We start from the raw sequence: 21,483 nt of genomic DNA, 5'->3' as shown, positions 1-21,483 counted from the left end.
AAACTGAATCCTACCTACCGAATACGTATGTAAATGTGTTTTTATTCTGTACCGTGACAACGCGATTACCTGATTAACGAAAAACCGAACGAATGAGAAATAAATTGTATGTATACGAGTAACGATTGACGAGTGACCAGTGATAAGCGACGAGTCCCAAAACCCAAGTCCCAAGTCCCTAGTCCCGAGTTCCTAGTCCCAGAATTGTACAGAAACTAACAAAATGCAAAGAGTACGCGCATTAAAGGTTTCATCTTCACGATTGTAACTTTGTTCCAACGTTGCTCTAGATTTACATGAATCGATCACACGCACCTATTTATGATAAATGATATAACTGTACATAATATTCATATACGTGTAGGATAGAGAGTGCGATGCGAAAGAAACGTCTCATGTTATGCCGCAACAAGTTCCTAAAATAAATAATGAATATCGAAGCAGAAGAAGCATTTCTTTCTGTTTATGTACTCCTTTTCGATTTGAAACGTTACAAAGTCGTTAAAAAACGGCATCAACGAGCCAAACTGAAATATGCCTAAATATTGTAAGTAGTAAACTAGGCGCTTACTTTCTTGCCGAATTTTCACTTTTCACGATACCTATTCGAACGCGACACGATTCTATCTACCACTTTCTCGCCAGTCACCGCACGCGCAAGCGACCGACAGATCATCAGTATTTATGATATGCTAATTCCCCGTTACAAATTCTCCGATGTTTCGCGGATGACTGCTTCTACTAGCTGTAGCCAAAAGCCGATAAGCCAGCCAAGCCGCTTCGAAAGAAAATCGTCAATGAAGAAATGGTGGAAAAGAAAAGAAGAAAAATTGCACGATTCGACGAGATCGGATTGGTTTGTAGCGTTTCGTTACATAGATACCGTGTTTTCTCCAATCTCAAGAAAGTATACTCGCTGTGTTGATTCAGCGATTAAATTAATTTGAATTTAACTATGTTTTTTAGTTGGATACCACGAGACATTAACGGTAGAACAGTGAAAACGTGATAAAGATTAACGGTACGTTTCCTTTGAAGAAGCTACAATTTCTTCTTATTGTCTTATTTCTATACGACATTGAACAACAACTATCTTTTTTTCCTAAATAATTAGTACTACTAACGATAAACGCTTTTCAATAGAAAATCAACGAATTCTGGAAAATCCAATCCTAATTTACCAGCCCTGTTGTTATTTATATAATTATACGGTTTCGTATTAACAGATCCGATCGCGTTAGAACGCGCAGACGATGGAAATCTTGATTCCTCCGAGTCGAGGAATAGGATGGTCGCACGGGGCGTTTCGCGAGACTAACTAGAGGGTGGCGCAAGAGTAGAGAGCGTGCAGACGAGCACAGAGGCGGGGCACTCATGTTTATATGCATTGTATTGCTAAAACCCTTTTAACCGAATTACATTTAGCGATTCTAGTGCCGTTTTCCCAGCTCTCCTTCCCCAAGTCTGCCACCGGCCGTCGCCACCCCTCGTCGCGTCGCGTCGCGTCGCGTCGCGTCGCGTCGCGTCGCCTCGCTTCCTCCTTCTCGATCCCACTCGATCCTTTTCTATCTACCACGATATCCCTCGTCATCCCCTCGCCTCGGTAACCATACTAGGCTACCCCTAGCGCGCTTTTCACTCTCAACTCCCAACCTTCGATTCACGATTTCTGTCCTTCTTCTCGGTGTGTGTCGCGTGCCCGTGCCAGAGGGACGAACACTACGCTCTTCTCCTCGAAACTCACCAACGAGCAAGCGGAGAGTTGCGCTACCTCTGAATGGTAGTGGTGTGTAGTCGTAGTGGGGCTGGAAAACCGATGGAGCCAGATTCCGAGACTTGGAACGGCATCCCTGCTGAATTCTTGATTCTTTTGGTAAACAAGTGCTTAGGTGATTCACTGCTTGTTCGCTCCTATCGGCCGTCGTTTGTTTCTAGACGCCATTGCGTTCTGTGATTCTACCTCGTTTTCCGGTCTAATGGCTTTCCGAGACTAACGGAACGATAAGATTGCTCGAAAACTCTTACCCCCTATTTTTATTTATCTTCTCTATACTCGATCCCTTTCCTCACCTTCCTTACACAGTATTCCATTTACCTCCTACTCTTTCACTCTCTGCCATCCTCTATATGCTCGAATCTTATGAATATAGGTAAGTACATACATATGTATATACGTTATCGGACATCATCTACCCTTATTATATTCGATTACTCGGTTTTTTTTCTTTTTCTTTTTCTTTTTCTTTTTCTTTTTCTTTTTCTCTCGGAACAAGTGAAACAATTTTCAACAATTTCATCAATTTCAATACTACTTTCGTACCGGTAATCGACACCGAACAAACTAATGCTACCTTTTTTGTACACACTATTTACTTTCTTGTATGTTCGATGCGATAGTAAAAAAATAACGGCAGAGAATCAAAGATTCGACTTGGACTGTTTCGTTCGCGCGTCTCGTGGCGAATTCCATCATTAGCGCTAACAAGGTTGCCCTACGGCTACAAGGGGTTAGAGGACTTTACCCTTCGTTGGGTTAACCTCTAGGTATACATGCGCGCGCAAACACGTGCAGAAATGAACACGAATAGAGAGAACGTACGCGTGTACTTACACACTACCACCTACCATCTCGCTTGTAACTCGGTTCCTCCTCTGAAACAACAGGGGATAATAAGATCTAGGACAATCAACCCCAAGAACGTTGCTAAGCGAGCATCACGATGCTCGATATGTACTTACGTACTTACTATCTATTCGATGAGCATTTATAGACGCGATGTCGGTCGCACGTTATGTTCAAAACCTTCTTTACTTCACCACGGTCCGTACGTTTCCTAATTCGTCTGTTCGTTTATTGGTTGACATTTCTACTTTTTTTTCTTTTTGTCTATCTTCTAACAAATAATAATAATAACTAATTACAACGATGAAAGACACAGACGGCAAAGAGGGAGAAAATACGCGCAATACTTAAACGTCTACAGTCTATTGTGTAGTATGCACACGGTTAAAATATTAGAGGGATAAAAATGGGAAGAGTAAACTAAAAAGATGTAAATGAACACTGAAACGGATAAAGAGAGAACGTTGTAGTGTGAAACGAGTAAATTTTACGGAGAAAGCATTGGAAGGGCTGAATTCTGGTGATACGCGAGCAGAGAGGATGATGGTAGAAAAGCGGAAGAAGCTAACCGCATCGTAATCAACGTAAAATGGCGTCAGAAACGGAGAACGCAGAAGGGGGAAGAAAGATATAAGAATTCTTTCGTTTAACAATATGTACATATATTGCCTTTTATGTACTTCTTCTATCTATGCTGTTCCTTCAAACCAAAGAACAAGAAGAATTCTTTTCTCGCAACTACTCACTTAAATAATTATGATCATAAATAGTACCTCCGAATTCCTATAATTACACCTTTATGCCGAGGATCTGCTAAATCAGCCTTATCAATCAGCTTAACAAGGAGATATTCCGATTAGCAAAACGCTTCCTTTAATAACCAGACAACCTATGGCCATCTAGGCGGTAGGCCGAGATACTAATGAAACTAAGTAAGTACTTTTTCTGCGATATGTAGGGTAAGTACTTATGTATATACATAAGTAAGTAAGTAAGTAAGTAAGTAAATAAATACTACTATTTTTCAATAGCGCTGCTGTCTTATTCTATTCTGATTCGATAATGACATATGTGGTAAGAAAACGAGGGAGGTGGAGGGAATCTTGCTCAGATTCCTCTTTTTCCAACTAGACGGCGCTCAGGAGGATACCCTTCCTATATTGTTCAACGAATGCTATAATCTATTTTAGAAAAATCCTGTGTCCTATTTTTTTTTTATCTTTAAATATCTATTTTGTTCACTATTCGTCTACCCTTTTGTGGCCAACAGCACATGGCCACTCATTCTTTGGACGAACCATGCCCAACGTAAATACTTGGCTTGACTTGAACGGTAATATTACGGGTATGTTGTTTTATGTACCGGTAAATCTACGTGGCTAAGGCCGTTGACCGTTGTCCACAGCATGGAATAGGAATTTACATTGGATGAGAGAAGTCTATCTTATACCTCGTTTATGATACTGATCAGATGAGAATAATGGATACTCTTTGTTATATATTTTAATATGAATCAGAAACATCGAGACACGATAGATTTATATTGTGAAGATATTGTACCTAGAATTAATGTGAATAAATTATGGCCAAAATTATTGGAAAACAAAGTGTTCAACAGAGACGATGTAAATATTCCCCGTTGGAAGGTAAAATTATTTGTAGTTGGTACTCGATGTGTAAATACGTTGTATGTACAAGTAGTAGCAAATTGATCTGAACCGTTTTTCTGTGACTGAAATACTTATTTCAGAAGAGCTTTACGGACAAAGCTACCGTAAAGGACATATACTTAACTATCAAAACACGAGGACCACTAGCATTCGATCGCTTTTTGGCAAGTTTAAGACAAAGCGATCACGAGAATTTAGCAAATACTCTAGAAGGAAAGAAAATCACATTTCGGAGTATTGAAGTGGAAAGAAATGTGAATCAAGACAATAATATAAATGATAACCATGTAGAAGAAGAAGCAGCAAGCGTAGAAGGGTAATATCAAAATATCTGCAGTTAACTTTACGACTTTCTCGATTGTCAGATATAATAATATGTTTATTTTTCAAAAAGAGTGCAAGATGATTTTTTCAACATTATGCAACTGTCAGAGGTACCCTTATGTATTAGAGTACGAAAAGCTAGCAAATTTTTGGATGGACCTGAATATGAAAATGTACAGAGATATCCGATGCGAAGTAAACCTCGTGGATTAGTTTTAATAATTACAAACATTCATTTTAAACATCCAGATATAGAATCTAGAAATTCAGCTGTGCACGATGAACAGAATCTTAAAAGACTTTTTGAACAAATGGGTTTTCAAGTTATTACCCATCTTCATCTTACAGGAGAGGTAAATATTTTGATGTTTTGCAATTTTAAACAAATAACAAGTATTTTTAACCACTATGGATAATATTTTATTTTAAGGAATTATTAAAAAAAATTAAAGAATTTTCCCAACTTAAAGAACTACGAAAAGTTGATTCCTGCTTTATTTTCATCAGCAGTCATGGTAACACAAATACAGAGTATGAGGTTACAGAAATACAAGGTGTAGACTATAATCCTGACAGTAAAGAACGTAATTACAAAACTGTTTTGTGTACAGATATTTTGCATAACTTTACAGCAGAAGCTTGTCCCCATCTTGCAGGAAAACCAAAAATTTTTATCTTTCAATTGTGTAGGCAAGTATTCTAAACATACCTATTGTAATAGTGTATTTCTACTGCTATGACGGTTAGGCTTTGTTTTTTTATTGTATATCAAGGAGGTATTTGAAACTACATAGTTTTATTTTAGAGGAGACAGAAAGCAAAAATCAGTAAAAAAGCCGAGACATACTACAGATACGTGTAACATTCGTTCGTCAGACGAAATGATCAATCTTAAAATGAATGGCAAGGAAACAATGCGAAACAATGCAGACACGTTAATCGTGCATGCTACGCTTCCGGGACACGTAGCTTTTCGAGATAAAATAACTGGCAGTTGGTTTATACAAATTTTATGCGAAGTATTTATGAATTATGCGCATAAAACTCATCTTGAAGATTTGTTACACATGGTGAACAAATTACTAAAACATGTTATTACCCCCCCACCTTCACGCCCCTTTACGTCGGTTACAACATTGATTGTTATTAATGACTTACAGGTTGATGAAAGATTAAAGATACAAAGAACGACTAATGACGAGTGTCAAACGTTAATGGTAACATCGATAGGATTTAATAAGCACTGTTATCTCAATCCTGGTCTTTTTGAAGATACCTGATGAAAGTAATTGCAGTTAATAGAATATTTTTTAATGTATTTTTATATTCGTTTGTTACACGAATCGTCGAAGAAATCTGATGAATTTTATTCGTTGAATAAATTTGAATTGTTTTATACTTTTTATTACATTTTATAAGATGAATCAAGAAATATATGTATAAACGAAACCGAAGAACTATCAAAATAAAAGTTTGACAAACTTGTAAACGCCAATTTTTGGCCGGTTAACGAGTTTGAACGGCGTTTAAGCAGAAGATAATGCGAACCGTCAATATTTGAAATTGTGTATGTAGTACATTCTGTATCGTATACACGGTCAAACTTCGTCTTAGGGGTCCAAAATATATGCTCTTGTAGTTTTTGACCTGAAAAGTCTGAAAATGCAAGTTATAAGTTTAGGAAATCAATAGTTTAAAAGATACGAGTATATAAAAATGTGTGTACTTGGCGTACTTTGACAGGTCAGTACTTTGCCCACCATCCACCCCAATCTTCGATTCCATGATATTAAACTAAATGAAACTTTCAAAAAGACAGGAAAAAGCAATTACAATGCACTGTACCAAAACACTAACTAAGCTTTACAGCTCTGATACGTGACTTATAAAGCAATATGAGTTCACATTGACGTTCGTGTATCATTCTAATTGCTTGATACCGAGTCTCCGTATCGTTCTAAAAATGCATCAATTTGATTTGTTAGAAAATTTATTGTGCAGGATTGCCGCTATTATTTTATGGAAACGTTGGCCCTTGCGCAGTCCTAAATCGTAAGAGATAGATATACGCAGTAAATTTTTACAAAGAAAGTGAGCAAAGAAAAAGTGGTCGAAGCACCCACAATGATGACGTAATTAGTTTTTATGTATCCCTTAAAAAGTGTCCCTTAATAAGGGTTTTACTGTACTATCGTTGTTAGAGTACACATATAATATTTTCCTGCCTTGTTTTCGGGCATGCGTACAACGTCTCAGCGTCACTCACGGACATGTTTCTGCGTTATAATATAATGATCCCAACAATGTTCTTTCTCTTTCACGGAAACACTATTTGTTGTTTTATTTTCTAGTATCTTGCACCTTTTCTGGACTTATTCAACCAGAAGCATTTTCTCGTATTCTGTAAAATTCCTGGTTCTCTCCTTTTTATTTACTGGCTCCATTTGTCTATTTATCTGATTAAAATAAATTCTGAACTTTGGAAAAAACAATTTAATTTAAATTATAAGCTTATTATTTTCAGATACAAATATTATAAATAAGGTTAGACAGACTTTGGTTATGTTGCTTCTTTCTGGTTATGACACGCTCATTACCTATAAGGTTAGACAGACTTTGATTATGCTGCTTCTTTCTGGTTATGACACGCTCATTACCTATGCACAGACTGGATATGTAGTCACTGCTATGCACCAATCACATCACTTGATACAAATATAGTTTGGGTTAGCACGCATAAGGTATACGTTCAATTGATTGGAACAAAGGTGGCGTTGATGGTACGTTGATTAAAGATTAAGCTGCGTTCAAAGTTGAACGCAGTTCACAGGAACTCTGAATTGATCCACGTTGGAGGAAACTTACGACAGGCAGGGGTTACCGTGGCCGTATTCTAAACACCCACCCCGGGCCACTGTGCGTATCAGGTCGATATTATATTTCATTTCATTTTACATCGGTTCCTTTTTGCCCACCGAAAATTTATCAGTCACGCGCGTGTACGCGTCATTTTTCAAATCTCTTGTCATTCGCACCGTACGTTACTTCACACATTCGCCGTACTTTTTCTTCTGTTTCTTATCCTTACTTTTACATCATACTACCTCGCTCCATTACAAACCCCTTTTAGTCGCCTCTTACGACAGGCAGGGGATACCGTGGCCGTATTCTGATCCCCCCCGAGCCACAGGGGGCACACTCTGACAGGTCGATATGCAAAGAGCGCCACCGGTTCAACGGGGTCCCTGACACCCCAAGATGATATGTCGGTGTCCATAAAGCGTCACAATAAAATAAAAAGAAAAATTTTGAACAAATCAAAATTAATAAAAATAGAGCAAAATCTGACTGTAATGATAAATTTTGTAAGCATTTCAAGTTTACATCATCTCGAAAAATGAAAAGGGTGCTTTTTAAGTTAATATCAGTTAATCTAAAGAAAAACACTTGTCTTATCTTGATTTATCTTCTAACGATCTTACAGTGGTAAATTACAAATTACATGCTTAATTGTATTTAAAATTTAATTGGATGAAAGAATAAATGTCCCACCGATTTTGTATCTATTTTTTATAAGTACGCCACATCGTATGATTAAATGGTTGAATTTATATACAAAAACGAAAAGGAAAGGAAAGATTACCGGAAATTCGTCTTACGGAAAAGAACGATACAAAAATTTCTTTTTTACGAACAAAACTATCGATTACCTATTTTGGAATTACATGAACAATTAAAATATTGTAACTGAAAGTTAATTTAACCGGAAGGGAAAAAATAATTATTAGTGTTTATTATTATAAATGAAGTTAAATAGTTTGTTTTATATTTATAATATTCTTTGTTTAAGAGTGTATCGTTATCATCGATTTTTTTACTTGTAGTGCCGCTTTAACCCGCTTTGAATATGGCTCAAGTGGATGAGTCAACGTCAAGGCGATTCAATGGAAAAACAAAATGAATTCGAGCTTTCTACCGAAGAAATCGAGAATGACATCCTCTCTGTCGTGTACATACACCGTATTTTTTCTTTTTTACTTTTCTTTCAATATCGTCCTGTACATTATTAGGTATAGGTAGCGTGTGTAGCGTTTAATACAAGGATTGCGTATTGGATGAACGTGGTTTTTTGATCTTTTCCAAATTCTTGATTACCAAATCGTGTAAAGAACAATAACGATTACGAACTTCGCACATTACTAGCCATAAACTCACATACTCTTTTTCATCTAATTCTTGAACTGCTCTTCTATAATCGCTAATGTGCGGATATTTCGCAACTTTGCTAACAATCTTACCTCTTGAAATAAAATACCTATGGAGGAAGAATATTTTCCTTGAATGGGACTAATGTTTTGTTAAAATGCTATAATGTTTTATAAAACATTACGATTTCAGTTACCTAGATATTTGATCAAAGAATGCGGCCGCTTCACTCTCAACAGATTGTATTTCAGCAAGTGTATCTTCTTGGATCGATACACCAAAATTATTTCCATCTTCGATTTTCGGAATTAAGAAAGAGATCCACATTTTCAACTGAAAAATTAAGACAACGTGTTCTCACCATGTTGCGACTTGTGCGAGGAAATGTGCGAGGACATGTACGAAAACTCGAAAAGATCGGGAACACGAGTATGATTTCGGATTTTTGGTACCATAAATACATGATTCAGTCTCTTGAAACTCTTGGGAATCCCGATATTCTCGAATCTCGAAATACAATTCGGGACCCGGCTTGACGTTTTTGGATTCTCGCACACCTCTACACGTTGGAAAATACCCACCAAATTAGAATCTTCCAATAGTTGCCGGATATAAGGTTTAACTATGTGAATAAGATCACACAAAGGCTTATTGCAAGGTACAGGCCCGTTTGGCAGTACCATTACTTTTGTTCCACTGGTATCATTTATGCTATTGTCTGTCTTTCGTTTTTTTGTGGTAGATTCATCCTCGGAATGATTAAGAAGTATAGGATCTGGAATGGGTACATTTAAGTCTTGATGAACATCTGATAATTTCCTATTGCAGAATCCAGGTGTTTCCAATAATTCATTCAACTCGACGATCTTTTCTGGAAATCCTTTCAACAGAAGTTGTTCAGCCTAAACAATATATGTATATCAATGTATATGATTTTAGAAAAAGAGGAGGAGGAACAATGTTATGTATATCGTAACTGAATATCATTTAAATTTAATTACCTTTGTTTTAAGAGAATCCTTATAGTCTTGAACCTGTAAGATAAACTTGAAGGGTAAATACATTAAATAGGATGGCCATACTGACTTGGAATTGATATTTTAGTTTAGTTAAAAATATAGCACATATGTATAGGCGAGATGTGTAAGCAGAATGACTGCACATATGAAAGCATTTCATTTGCAATAACAAATTATCAAATATTTTCTTATATAAATTCAGACAAAATATCATGAAGAAATAAACAGAGAAAATTACATAAAAAGAATTGCATTATCCGATCCACACGAGCAACAAAAATATGGTTTTGCATTAAGCATTGCGATAAAATCACTGACCAAGGCCAACCATTAAAAAGGTAATCAAATTGAATGAATGATACGTTTGAACAGTGTTAAAAAGATTATATGTTTTTGAAAATGTTGTTAAAAAGAAACACAAATATTAATTCGAATATAACGATGCCGGGTGGTAAGATGAACGCTACGTTAACCTAAACGTTTTCATTTCCAATTTATCAGGCAAATAACGTGAGCTACCCGAGTTGATATTTTTACAGATTTAAATAAAAGTATAACACAAGATATTTTACCTTCTGTGCAGTAGTATCCGCCATTATATACTGTACAAAAAAAATTTTATAAAATATAACCACACTGTCTCTTTGTTGTAATGTACAACTTCAAACAGGAAGTAGTAGTACATATACATGTTCCTACTACGCCATCAAATCAGAATCTGTAACATTTTACGTAAATGAATAATTGAAGTAATTTTACAAGTATTTCAAGTTCCCTTTATATCCTATAGATTATTTCTTTGAGATCAAGTAAATTGATGACCAAGACCAATTCATGAAATTATATTTTAGAAATGTTATAATATGTATTATTCAGGATAGTAAAGTAAAACGTATGTATACCGCAGTTCACCAGAGTCCATAACTGCGACGCACAGGTTGGAAGATGGTGGGGGAACGCAGCGAGCTCTCCGCCAATCGCTTTCCACTTCGTTTGGGAGTATCGCCTATCAGGGCGAAGATGCGCACTGGAGATGCGCGAAGAACGAAAACTGGTCTTTTCGCAGTTATGGACTCTGGTGAACTGCGGTACATATACATATAAATACATTACTCTTTCACGTTTATATTAAATTACATATGTATATTGCTTATAGTATATAAGAGCGTTATTCTTGAAAGAAATTTATATTATCACAACTTGATACGTAAATTTCGAGTTAGGTACTTACTTATACATATATGTATACACATATATATGTATGTTTGCAATAATCTGGACGCCCGTGTAAATGATGCTCAATTAAATTACTTAATAAGCAAAAATGTATTAAAAAAAAAAGAAAAGAAAGAAAACATAAATTATTATGTTTTAGGCGTACATGGTATACGAATATAATTTATTTTAAGATAATAAGATGTCACGATTCTTTGCTTTATTTGTAATACTTAAAATACGTAAATCAAGAATTTAACGTTATCTAACATGATTTTTATGTTTTGTAAATTTTGTAAATGTCAGAAACATTCAGAAAGTATGTATGTTATGTATATATATTCTTTTAAATGCTGACACGTGCATGCGCATACGCGGGAAAAATATGGAAGCATTTCGTTTTGTAATAAACTTTACGAAGAAAATATCTATTATTATTATTATTATTATTATTATTATAATAATAATAAAAGAAGTAGAGACGTGTATGTGAGGCAGAACCAAGTTTTATATTACACAATGAACATTGCAGAATGAAATTTAATTTGATTCTTAAGGACACCAAATGATAATTAATGGTAATAATAATTATAACAAACTTCACTGACAAAAATATATATTAAGTAAGGCTAAGTGAGTTTTTTTGCTTTTTGGTAAAGAGTATCGACGACCTTGCCCATGCTGTGTATCGTATCTAATGCAATTTCATAAGTCTTATCGCGAGGGGTGTCTTCAAAAACGATTAAGACTCCTTCCCCTTGATCGAGGACACCCCTCAGTTTTTTATCCAGTATCATTTGTGAAAGTTTCTTTTCCACTTGCGCGAGTGGCAATGATATACAGGTTGCGATATGACTGACCTATATCAAATAATGAAAAATAAAAAAGTTTTCTTTGAAAATAAAACGATCTAAAATATAGAAATCTTACATGTTAAGTTTAAGTTAAGATTCATAGGAGAAAACTATCTGATACCTGTACGCGTGAATAAGGTTCGACCAAGCGGCATAAGTTTTGTTCAAGCATCGCATCGTAGAGAGAGCCCAGATGAGCGCGCACGATTACATCGTCTTCTAGTTCTTCGCGATATTTTTTTACGGCTGCTTGAAAGTCTGCTAGAGAACGGCGATGACTCGCTTCGGCAACCGCACGCATCGCGTCTAAATCTCGTCCAGCGTATTTAACAGCTAATTTTCCGGACATAATAGATTGAACATCTTCCGGTGTGCGTAACATAATTTTTGACAATAACATATATTTTAAAGCCGTTAAAGCCTTTGGACTTTCGACGCTGTCGTAGCTGCAAAAAAATAAATTAATCGATGAATTAGATATACGTATAGATTAAATTGGCTGAAAATGTAATCGATTCAATAAGGCAATATATACCCCTCAAATGCCTCGTAAAAATAAGAATATGCAGTTTTAAAATCTCGCTCATCCGCAGCATGTAAAATGCCAGATTGTAAATCCAAAGCAGCTTGCATTTTAGGAGGACAATAAATTGCATTAGCAGTTGTTCTAGCGCTGGTAAGAGCTGCTCTTGCTTTGGCTAAATTACTTAACGCGTGATAAGTTTTACTTTCCAGTAATTGAACTTCCACTAAGAGTTGCTTGTCATCCAGCTTCTTAAGCTCTTTCAGCAATGCTGATCCTAACTGTAAAGCTTCACTATACATACCAGTATCGAAATATAATGCTATTAAACGTGCTTCTAACGATTGCCTTAAAAATGTTCTATGTTCTTCCTTTGCCCACTCTATACATTCTTTGCACAACTGAACCTATATAAATGATGAAGAATTAAATTAAACTAATTACTGAGATCTAAAGGAATGTATTTATACCGATACCTCAATGCCAATACCAGCCTCCAGATCCAAGAAAAAGTCTACCAATGATCGTACAAGTTTGGCAGCTTTGGCTTTGCTAATCAAACTTAGAAATGGTCTAGTAGCTTTAATCAATTCCGCTAATTCTTTAGCTTTTCCTTCTTTCTTGTAAAGTTCACCAAGATGTAAGATACCCTGTTCCTTCACACGAATGTTATCCTCGTCATCTTCGGTAACACCGATACTTGGATCAGACACGATTTCATTTAAAAGTGAAATGCCCTCGCTACGATTTGTCATCGAGACTGCTTGTGCTCTTTCGAACAACATTGCTCCAGCCATTTCAGAAACCTTCACTCTCGGAAAATGAATATTAAAAGTCTGGTAACCTCTATTTCTCTTTAAAACTGGTAAAGAGTTTCAGACTTTGGACAAATGATCAGGTTTTTAAGAAAATTTTAACGTTCTATTGAAAGTCAATAATAATTTAGTTTAATACATTAGACGTTATATGCGCTTAAACGCATAGATTTTATCAAATTCGATTCAAGTTTTCTGTTTTGTCACTTTCTTCGCTTGATCCTCGGAACTACAAAACACATGTCACGCTACTACGTAAATCGAATCAACTATTCTAAATTCCAAAGCATTTATCATTTAATTCATTTTTAAATATCGTTTGTTATTACCCTATTCTAATACACGTAGATTTTAATGATTTACTGTCATATTATATAGAAAGAATGTATTTTTCGATGAATGTTTGTTTTTCGTAGTCTCTATCATGAGTAAGCAAATAAGAGGAAGAGTATAAGGGCGGGAGGAAGGGAGAAAGAAATAAAAAGGGTAATAATTGAACGTTGAACGTTCGAGATACAACGTTTGTATCTGTATTATTTATATTTACATATATACTTACTTATGTATCATGGTTATATCAAGAAATAACATGTTATTTATGACTATTTTTACTAATTATTTGTACATATACATACATGAAAACATCATTGTATGATGACCTTTTGTAATCAAAGTATTTATAGTATATATGTATATATTGATTCAAGTTTATTTCAATTATTATGTTACTATTAACTATTAACCACTTAATATGGTGATAACAATTCTTCTAAAATAGAATTTTATTTTTTATTACAACTGAACTTAGTACCATTATCATATGCATTGTTGGAAACTTTATTAAAAAAGATGTGGAAACATCCAGTAATGGTGAAGGGTATCATCAATCGGACATTCTCTAAGTCAATGTATCGTAAACGTAAGTTGAAATTCACATAAATAGGTATAATGCAACTGAATTCTTTTTATTTAAGAGAAATTGATCGTTTGCGTGAAATGAAACAAAATATTTTATAGGTAACAAAACCAAATCCAGTTTGCCTTTTCAAATGGCCTTATATATAAATCTTTGGTTATTTCCAGTGTGGCTACTGATTGTTATTACAAACTTGGATGTTAAAGTAAATACATGAATTATTTTTAAAAGTTATCTAAAAGTTATTTGTACTTTTATTAATTTGATTTAATGATTTTACAGTATGATAGTTTAACAAATATTTATAAATTAATAGGTCTAATGGTATTTTTAATATTGTTAATATCAGAAATTCTAAAGTTATATTTGGGATACATTGGAAATCTTGCTGGAAAGGTAATTTTATTTTATATTTATAATTTACTATTAATTATTAATATATACAATAGATGTTTGGTATGGAAGAGAGTTTTTGTTAGATTCCAGAATTGGCTAGTTGTTGGTTCATTTCACTACTGATACAACTTCCTTTGGAAATGTTTCTTCTTCTTGACCATGAGCTGTTACCACAGTATAGTGAAACAATCATAAATTGTGTTATGGTTTTTCTTCTTGTTGTTGAAATTTTTACTGGTATAATTGCTCTTAAAAATTTAGCAGATTATCGTGCTAAAACATTTTATTTGATGCAACTGTATAATGGATATACGTGTAACAAATATGAATTTAAACATAAGTAACTTTACTATTGTTTTTTCTCCTAATTAACTTTAAGGATTTTAAAGTTATTATTAAAATTATAAATTTAATAAAATCTAATAAAATTTAGTATTTTAAAATATAACAAAATTATTTGGTATTTATCAAGAATCCTCAAGCAGTATTATCAAAGTTTTATACTATAGCACGTTTCCGATCAAATGTTTGAGGTAAATAATATGGTCTATATGTGTGTATAGTTGATACTGACACTGATACTACGTATGTACATATATAGTATGTAATATACTTACAGTGTTTCATGTATAGTACATTAAATATGTTCTATACTATATTTTCTAAATTATGTGTTTTGTAAAATGACTGTATTACCGAAACGTTGCGTCGCAAATGGATCAAATAGATTTCCATATCGTTAATAACAATACCATTTTTGTTGTCAGCTTGTTCGTTGGCAAGTACCCGTAAAAGTTGGGAACGAGTAGGAACCATACGCGAAAGTAGCTATTAAAAAAAAAAGAAAAAAAGAAAAAAAAGAAAAAAAGAAAAAAAAGGTTAGAGATTTGATTAAATAATTAAGATATTGTTTAGCGAATTTTGTATGAGTAGAAAGTATAAGTATCGCCCATATTTTGTCTGATTGTCAGTATACATATGTATTTATAAATTGTTTACTGTTTACTTCTTTCAAATGTGATTAGAAAATATTTTTATATTTGATCGATGAGATAGATGGGAGAAAATACTTATAATATTATAATAATGCTGTATTAATAAATACGAACTTACATCAAAAAGTTGTTGTGCCATCCATCCATGGTATGGTTCTAGGGCTTCTTTGTAAGACTTTTTTAGAAATGCTACTAAATCTTCCGTTGGTGTTCCTGTTTTAGCATCTTGAACAATTTTTTCAAAAAATAATAAAAACATGTGTAATCCTCTGTAATAAAAATTTGTAAATTAAGTCGAATCGAATGAAATCGAATCGAGTTGAACCGAATTGTATTATGTAAGTATACTATGTACATACATGTACTTATGTATATAGATTGTATATGAAACCAAAGCAAGAAGAAAAATGGAAAAATGGCAAAACGGAAAAAGAGGGAAGAGGTAAAGAGCGGTATATACATATACCGCAGTTCACAAGAGTCCATAACTGCGAAAAGAGCAGTTTTCGTTCTTTCGTGCGCATCTTCGCCCTGATTGGCGATACTCTCAAACAAAGTGGAAAGCGATTAGCAGAGAGCTCTTTGCGTTCTCCCACCATCTTCCAACCTGCGCGTCGCAGTTATGGACTCTGGTGAACTATACATAGGATACGTACCGAGTTAACCACATTAAAGCATCTGTAGCAATGAAATTGGTGGCTGTTTCGGTAGCTATTTCAATTAGAATCATGTCTTGTAGGGTTGTATTTTTTTCTTTGTTTGTTGCGTATCTTGTAGCGAGTTTCTAGAAAGTAAATTAAAATGTATAAGTTAGCAGAAATAATAGATCAACTGTTTAAATACTTACGTCGATGTTACCCTGAATATCATATTTAACCGGAGCAAAAACTTTGCCAAGTTTATCTGAAAATATTTTTCGTTTGTATTGCCTGTTTGTATAGGTTATTGTGAAGTAAATGCGAATTTACACACATAATAGGTACGTACCTACAATTCGCACAATACCACGTGCCGCGAATAAAAATTCGAGGGTCTTTATCTTGTCATCGATGATTTCTGGGAACAAAAGTTTCATTTCACTTTCTAGCATACCTTTGTTATTTTCATTGCTCAAGGTAGGAGACAGCATAATTCTGCACTAAGAAATTTAAGTAATTTTAATTACACTCAAGAAATAACATACAGCCAAGATGCTGAAGCTTCAGTAACTGTTGAAAGTTTTTTCTCGATGTTGTCTGTCGATATGTTTTATAAAACAATATCAAATGGTACATACATATATGTACATACATATACATACATACAGATGTATATGTTGATTGGACGCGATAATAGTGAATGATGTAATGTTACGATATGCTAGATAACCTGTGAACATGTATCTATATATTTATTGTCTGTTGTTTTATTTTTTGAACAATTAGATATGATATAAAATGAATATTATGTTGCGTAATTTAATGAGGAGAATGATGAGATCGATGATCGTAACGAAAATAACAGTGGATGTAATATCATTTTCGTTTTAATACAAATATTAGAGGTATATTTTGATTACTGTGTCCCTTTAACTGGCACTATTCGGTTTTTCATTTTTATTAAGATTTTCTTAAATATTAATAATACTACTACTGTAAGATGCTAATCGGTATCCTATAATACTTATTTTTATGTTTATTAGTTTCTTGTACTTTCAGCTATTTTTATTTATTTATTTATTATTATTATTATCATCATCATCATCATCATCATTGTCATCATGTACGACAAGGCATCCTAGTTTTCGTACAGTATGTCGAAAATTAACGTGTTTACCGATTGAAATTACATAATTGTATAGTTATTAAACTGTACATGGTTTTATAATTTTTGTTTTGTCACGTTGCAGTTGCAATTATTAACACATAATAGTTAATATTTTAGTTTAGTTTTTACCTCATAAGATTGCAAGCGGAACTATATTTACAAAAGGTATTACAGTAATTATTATTAAAATATACGATTAACGGCGTCGTATAAAATTCCTATACAGTTGCAACGTTTTACCAATATGCATGAAAAATGGATGTAAGGCATATATGTATGTATGTATATATATATCATACACTCTTACACTTATATGTATTTTATCATCACTGTTGCATTTTTGTTCATTCACTCCGGTATGTTAGCATTAGAAACGACTAACTTAGAATCCAATACTTTTAGGGTTTAGTAATGAAAGCTCTACTAAAATAGTTTTGGCGAGAGCTGATCAAATCTGAGCTATTTATGTTCGCGAGTGTAACGCATTTAACAGAATAACTTAACGGTATTAGTGATATATCGACAGTTAAAGAAAGAATACACGTTAATGCTTGAAGCGTTAAAGATGGTAATAAAAAATGTTGGCAAAATTTCAAGGATCGTGATGAATATTTAAAATGCTGTTGGAAGAGGATGTTTGAGTACGTTGCCAGTTGAATCTTCAGCGACGAGAGTTAAAGTAGCGATACAGTGGGGTGGAGTCGGTGGGACTAATGCTTCCAAGGGTGGACGAGAACCTGGAAATTGTCGGGAACCAACTACCATTCCACCCGATGTTTCCCTGAGTTCTATTACTCGTACTCCGAAACGCGATCTTACCACGTTCCTGTGATAATAAAAATATTATTGTTTTACGATTAACACAACATGTGAAGATATGAAGATGGGAGAAAAGAGAGAAAAAAAAAGCGGATTAATCGATCAAGTTATAGAGAAATATTAGTCGCAGAATATTTTTCTCCGGAAGCTAATATGAGAGAAGCAGGTTTGTAAAATTTGTTTTACAATTTACCTTTTCCCATCGTATTCAATGTCATGAAAAGGCCGAGTAAAAATGTTGTCCGTCTGGTTGTTGAACCATCGATGATAGGCAAGAAAGGCGGCGCAAGAAGGTGTCCAAAAGGTTCGATCTATTTCTAAATAGCTGGCCGTTTGTTCGAGTGTAGGTTGTAAGAGACTGTTGGAGAAGGATCTGTTGAGTTCTGGGCTAGCGGGCGCGGATAATCGTCCAAGCGGGCGTGGTGGACTTTGAGAAGAATAAGAAGAAGAGGAAGGTCGAGATGTTTCAGAATGTAGACGACTTCTTCGAGGAGCGTTTAAAAGAGCAAAGGATTCTTGTACGGTAACGGTGACGCTGAGCGGTCTGGTCAATGCGATCGTAGTGTGCTGAGGATCTCGTCGCACAACGGGATTACGATTACAATCGATTCCAGCAGCCCCGACAAACACACGATCGACGTAATCGAATCCGCGGCCCATTATGCCCTCGCGAGTATGGCCAAGATCAAACGTGTGACCCAATTCGTGGAGAACCGAGCCAAGAGTGGTAGCGAGGCATCCGCCGTGCGTACCACGATAATTACTATCGTCCATCAACTGTTCCGTATCGACGATGGTTGCGTCAAGGAATCTAGGCAATATCTGAGCCATACAGGTGGGCCAGGTGTGCAGACAGGCCGAGCCGAACAATGCTAATCCTCCACCGCCGAGCGCGACATGGCCTTGCGTCCTGGCAAGGGTGTCCTCGTGAGTGCGTGGATTCGGTGCGCCACGATATCTCGTGCAAGACAGAAAGGCGAGGTATTTCCGATCTTTCGACGCTAGAGGACCGGTCATTAATTCTCGAGCGATCAATTCCCAAAGTCCTCGTTGATTCATAGCGCGTGCTCGATCAACATTGAGCGTACTATGCATTACCAGACACTCGGCTCCATCCAAATCTCGTTCCAATTGAAACGTTTTCCTTCCGTACCCTGCTTCTCGTAATTTTTCGGCGGTCAGAGTTTGCAACAGTCGAGCACCTAGACCTATTCTTGTCGCGGCACTTTCCGGCGACCGATCCTCACTCCGTGGACCCTGGAAATATCCATCGTGGCCAGAACAGATCACGTAAACGGGTGTTACGCGTAATCGCGTGGTTCTCGGTTCGTGGATCAAAAAGAGCGTCTTTTTCTGGCCGGCTGCGTCAAATTCCAATTTATTTCGACCCCGCATTAATTCTACTACGGCACGAAATTCACCAGCAACGATTGGCCATTCGGAACTTTGCCTTTTTTGATTTCGTACGCTGACGAAGGTGCATGCGCTCGGCGCACGACCTCGTATAAGAGCTAAACTGTAACATAAATTTTCTCCATCCACTAAATTCGTTACGAATATTTCTTGGGGGTTTCCATTTTCGATAGATGTGCATCGTCGCTCCGTTCGTTCTTTCGGTAATGGCCTATTGTTCTCGTATCGACATCTACTTTGATACTGTTGCCGTTGATATTCTCGCTCTTCTCGTTCTTCTCGGCGTTCTTGCTGTTGCTGTTGCCGTTGTTCCTGTTGTTCCTGCCGCTGCTGCTGCTGCTGCTGCTGCTGCTGCTGCTGCTGCTGCTGCTGTTGGTCTCGAAGTAGATTTGTCAAATTTGTATCTGCAAGTACCTGAAAAATGTTGTTTCTGTTTATGATAATAGAGTTGTTTTTATTTTTGAAAGTAACGATTAGACAAAGGTACATATAGTGAGGATGATGATATAATATCTAGAAGATGGATAAGGATAAGAAGGACGATGGTGGCGATACCAACGTAGGCTACTAATAATAAATTTGTTTAGTTTGCAAAGAACTGTTGAAGGAAAGGAGGTTTTACTTTGACATCGTTGTATCTTTAATGTTGTTGGTAGTACAAGAGGTAGCAATAAGTAGCGGTCCTAGGAAAATGCAATAGTATCGGTATAAAGCGGTGTAGTGTGCAGTTCCAGCAGGTGCTGCTATCTTGCAGTCATTCGACGAATGTTGGAGTGAAATTGTCTGGAAAGTTTGCTTCCTTTCCACCGCGGATTAGATGCTTTCCCGACCGCACAAACGTGTAACACGATTAATTGATTTGCCTTGATATATTGATGAAAAAATTCGTGAAACTTTCACGAGTAATCCATTAAAATAGATTATTGGCTGTTGAGAATAAGATGTTTTTTAATTCGAGACAAGTTTGTACCGTATAAAACGCGTAGAGTTTTGTATCGACGGGACGAGATGTCGATAAGCGATGATTCGAATCCGCATTGGGCGGTCAAGGATGCGCTTACATCGAAACAAGTACTTACTTACTTACGTATACAAGCAGACAGATTAGCGATTTTCTATTCACTTGAATTTTGATGACTTACCATTTTCTAAGAGTGTAGATGCCACAAGCGGTAGATGTACTACTAGACGCTTTAAAAGGGAAGGAAGAAAGGAACGAGTTGAGCCGAACTATGCTTCAGCTGACTTCAGCCGGCTCCGTACATACGGAGAGAGAGAGAGAGACTGTGGCGCCGGGACGACGGTAGACGGCGCGGCGGGTTGCGGTACTACGGCGTCGCTGCAGCGGCGCATGGCGCATGCAGTCGCGCACCCGCACTTGCGTTTCACGGCTTTCTTTCTTTCTTTCTTTCTTTCTTTCTTATCTTCTTATTCTTTCTGCTCTCTCTTTCACCCTCTACGACTCTACGACTCTACGATCTATACTCCCCTCGTGTTATTTTCTATTTGAATATTTTTAAAACTGCATAAGATCGCAAAATTGCCTGGTCAGTTATTAAATTGGAAGACTCAAATTATATGTAGTTGTAATTATCCGATAAGGGGTGTCGAATCCCTCGGTCTATCTTGAAATAATCAACTCGCAATTCGATTGTTTTTTTCCTGTATGACAGGAATACCCTACAAGTACTTACTTACTTGCATTGTATAATATTATCCGAATTATCCGAATTTGTATATATTGTATATATTGTATATATTGTATATATGTATATATATACATATGTAGATATTTGTTACCGAACGAAAAAAAGTCTATCGCTGACAGTCTTAATGACCTACTTCCTTTACGAAGGTTATTCGAGAAACGGTTTGCATTTCTAACAGTT

At 35.7% G+C, this 21,483-nt stretch overlaps 6 protein-coding genes and 1 long non-coding RNA gene across 14 annotated transcripts; 2 read left to right on the top strand and 5 right to left on the bottom strand.

The window, feature by feature from the left end:
- Positions 1 to 2,281: 2,281 nt before the first annotated feature.
- LOC143305291 (uncharacterized) lies at positions 2,282 to 3,673 on the bottom strand. Its single transcript, XR_013062147.1, has 2 exons — positions 2,748 to 3,673; positions 2,282 to 2,652 (listed from the first exon to the last, which is right to left on the bottom strand). It is a non-coding gene; the product is annotated as an uncharacterized LOC143305291 (long non-coding RNA).
- Positions 3,674 to 3,814: 141 nt separating this feature from the next.
- Positions 3,815 to 6,015, top strand: Dronc (Death regulator Nedd2-like caspase). 4 transcript variants are annotated; one of them, XM_034322108.2, is made up of 7 exons: positions 3,815 to 3,956; positions 4,029 to 4,269; positions 4,374 to 4,609; positions 4,688 to 4,970; positions 5,048 to 5,307; positions 5,423 to 5,687; positions 5,778 to 6,015. In XM_034322108.2, exons 2-7 carry the CDS (start codon positions 4,132 to 4,134, stop codon positions 5,895 to 5,897), a joined length of 1,302 nt encoding a protein of 433 aa, XP_034177999.2. In that variant the 5' UTR covers positions 3,815 to 3,956; positions 4,029 to 4,131; the 3' UTR covers positions 5,898 to 6,015. The 4 variants fall into 4 exon arrangements, with proteins under 4 accessions (XP_034177999.2, XP_034178000.2, XP_034178001.2 ...); XM_034322109.2 differs by having other exon boundaries at positions 3,824 to 3,968; XM_034322110.2 differs by having other exon boundaries at positions 3,861 to 4,269; positions 4,377 to 4,609.
- A 1,620-nt stretch (positions 6,016 to 7,635) lies between these two features.
- Positions 7,636 to 10,682, bottom strand: REG (proteasome regulator gamma). Of its 2 annotated transcripts, none has more exons than XM_034322111.2 (5): positions 10,415 to 10,682; positions 9,825 to 9,869; positions 9,405 to 9,725; positions 9,020 to 9,156; positions 7,636 to 8,932 (listed from the first exon to the last, which is right to left on the bottom strand). In XM_034322111.2, the coding sequence occupies exons 1-5, from the start codon at positions 10,436 to 10,438 to the stop codon at positions 8,710 to 8,712; spliced, it is 750 nt and encodes a 249-aa protein (XP_034178002.1). In that variant the 5' UTR covers positions 10,439 to 10,682; the 3' UTR covers positions 7,636 to 8,709. The 2 variants fall into 2 exon arrangements, with proteins under 2 accessions (XP_034178002.1, XP_034178003.1); XM_034322112.2 differs by having other exon boundaries at positions 9,825 to 9,857; positions 10,415 to 10,678.
- Positions 10,683 to 11,577: 895 nt separating this feature from the next.
- Rpn6 (regulatory particle non-ATPase 6) lies at positions 11,578 to 13,485 on the bottom strand. Its single transcript, XM_034322160.2, has 4 exons — positions 12,911 to 13,485; positions 12,447 to 12,841; positions 12,033 to 12,357; positions 11,578 to 11,917 (listed from the first exon to the last, which is right to left on the bottom strand). The coding sequence occupies exons 1-4, from the start codon at positions 13,229 to 13,231 to the stop codon at positions 11,687 to 11,689; spliced, it is 1,272 nt and encodes a 423-aa protein (XP_034178051.1). The 5' UTR covers positions 13,232 to 13,485; the 3' UTR covers positions 11,578 to 11,686.
- Positions 13,486 to 13,791: 306 nt separating this feature from the next.
- LOC117603231 (transmembrane protein 17) lies at positions 13,792 to 14,905 on the top strand. 3 transcript variants are annotated; one of them, XR_013062146.1, is made up of 4 exons: positions 13,792 to 14,168; positions 14,267 to 14,370; positions 14,482 to 14,561; positions 14,645 to 14,701. XR_013062146.1 is itself a non-coding variant. In XM_034322162.2 (4 exons), the coding sequence occupies exons 1-4, from the start codon at positions 14,099 to 14,101 to the stop codon at positions 14,903 to 14,905; spliced, it is 549 nt and encodes a 182-aa protein (XP_034178053.2). In that variant the 5' UTR covers positions 13,792 to 14,098. The 3 variants fall into 3 exon arrangements, 2 of the variants coding, with proteins under 2 accessions (XP_034178053.2, XP_076544322.1); XM_034322162.2 differs by having other exon boundaries at positions 14,448 to 14,561; positions 14,645 to 14,905; XM_076688207.1 differs by having other exon boundaries at positions 14,482 to 14,762.
- On the bottom strand, positions 14,769 to 16,685 carry LOC117603230 (pleckstrin homology domain-containing family A member 8). Of its 2 annotated transcripts, XM_034322161.2 has the most exons (6): positions 16,544 to 16,685; positions 16,404 to 16,459; positions 16,213 to 16,340; positions 15,675 to 15,825; positions 15,179 to 15,389; positions 14,769 to 14,834 (listed from the first exon to the last, which is right to left on the bottom strand). In XM_034322161.2, the coding sequence occupies exons 1-5, from the start codon at positions 16,683 to 16,685 to the stop codon at positions 15,210 to 15,212; spliced, it is 657 nt and encodes a 218-aa protein (XP_034178052.1). In that variant the 3' UTR covers positions 14,769 to 14,834; positions 15,179 to 15,209. The 2 variants fall into 2 exon arrangements, with proteins under 2 accessions (XP_034178052.1, XP_076544321.1); XM_076688206.1 differs by having other exon boundaries at positions 14,769 to 15,389.
- Positions 16,686 to 17,974: 1,289 nt separating this feature from the next.
- On the bottom strand, positions 17,975 to 20,892 carry LOC117603228 (uncharacterized). The gene is made up of 3 exons (XM_034322159.2): positions 20,737 to 20,892; positions 18,375 to 20,008; positions 17,975 to 18,188 (listed from the first exon to the last, which is right to left on the bottom strand). Exons 1-3 carry the CDS (start codon positions 20,737 to 20,739, stop codon positions 17,975 to 17,977), a joined length of 1,851 nt encoding a protein of 616 aa, XP_034178050.2. The 5' UTR covers positions 20,740 to 20,892.
- Positions 20,893 to 21,483: the final 591 nt, after the last annotated feature.

This window comes from Osmia lignaria, chromosome 4 (genome assembly GCF_051020975.1).
Source record: "Osmia lignaria lignaria isolate PbOS001 chromosome 4, iyOsmLign1, whole genome shotgun sequence".
NCBI classification, from domain to species: Eukaryota; Metazoa; Arthropoda; class Insecta; order Hymenoptera; family Megachilidae; genus Osmia; species Osmia lignaria.
Note: the sequence above shows the minus strand (reverse complement) of the source record. Positions and strands in the feature narration are given on the sequence as shown.

Coding starts and splice junctions, on each gene's coding strand:
- LOC117603228 (XM_034322159.2), bottom strand. Junction 18,189..18,374: donor ATTGAATACGATGGGAAAAG/GTAAATTGTAAA, acceptor TTATTATCACAG/GAACGTGGTAAGATCGCGTT.
- Rpn6 (XM_034322160.2), bottom strand. CDS start 13,231: ATGGCTGGAGCAATGTTGTTCGAAAGAGCACAAGCAGTCTCGATGACA. Junction 12,842..12,910: donor AGGCTGGTATTGGCATTGAG/GTATCGGTATAA, acceptor TCATTTATATAG/GTTCAGTTGTGCAAAGAATG. Junction 12,358..12,446: donor TTTTACGAGGCATTTGAGGG/GTATATATTGCC, acceptor ATTTTTTTGCAG/CTACGACAGCGTCGAAAGTC.
- LOC117603231 (XM_034322162.2), top strand. CDS start 14,099: ATGTGGAAACATCCAGTAATGGTGAAGGGTATCATCAATCGGACATTC. Junction 14,169..14,266: donor TAAGTCAATGTATCGTAAAC/GTAAGTTGAAAT, acceptor AATATTTTATAG/GTAACAAAACCAAATCCAGT. Junction 14,562..14,644: donor TTGGAAATCTTGCTGGAAAG/GTAATTTTATTT, acceptor AGTTTTTGTTAG/ATTCCAGAATTGGCTAGTTG.
- LOC117603230 (XM_076688206.1), bottom strand. CDS start 16,685: ATGCTGTCTCCTACCTTGAGCAATGAAAATAACAAAGGTATGCTAGAA. Junction 16,460..16,543: donor TGGTATTGTGCGAATTGTAG/GTACGTACCTAT, acceptor AAATATTTTCAG/ATAAACTTGGCAAAGTTTTT. Junction 16,341..16,403: donor ATATTCAGGGTAACATCGAC/GTAAGTATTTAA, acceptor TTTACTTTCTAG/AAACTCGCTACAAGATACGC.
- Dronc (XM_034322108.2), top strand. CDS start 4,132: ATGAATCAGAAACATCGAGACACGATAGATTTATATTGTGAAGATATT. Junction 4,270..4,373: donor TAAATATTCCCCGTTGGAAG/GTAAAATTATTT, acceptor TACTTATTTCAG/AAGAGCTTTACGGACAAAGC. Junction 5,688..5,777: donor TTGAAGATTTGTTACACATG/GTGAACAAATTA, acceptor AATGACTTACAG/GTTGATGAAAGATTAAAGAT.
- REG (XM_034322111.2), bottom strand. CDS start 10,438: ATGGCGGATACTACTGCACAGAAG. Junction 9,870..10,414: donor CGGATACTACTGCACAGAAG/GTAAAATATCTT, acceptor TTACCCTTCAAG/TTTATCTTACAGGTTCAAGA. Junction 9,157..9,404: donor TATTGGAAGATTCTAATTTG/GTGGGTATTTTC, acceptor TTAATTTTTCAG/TTGAAAATGTGGATCTCTTT.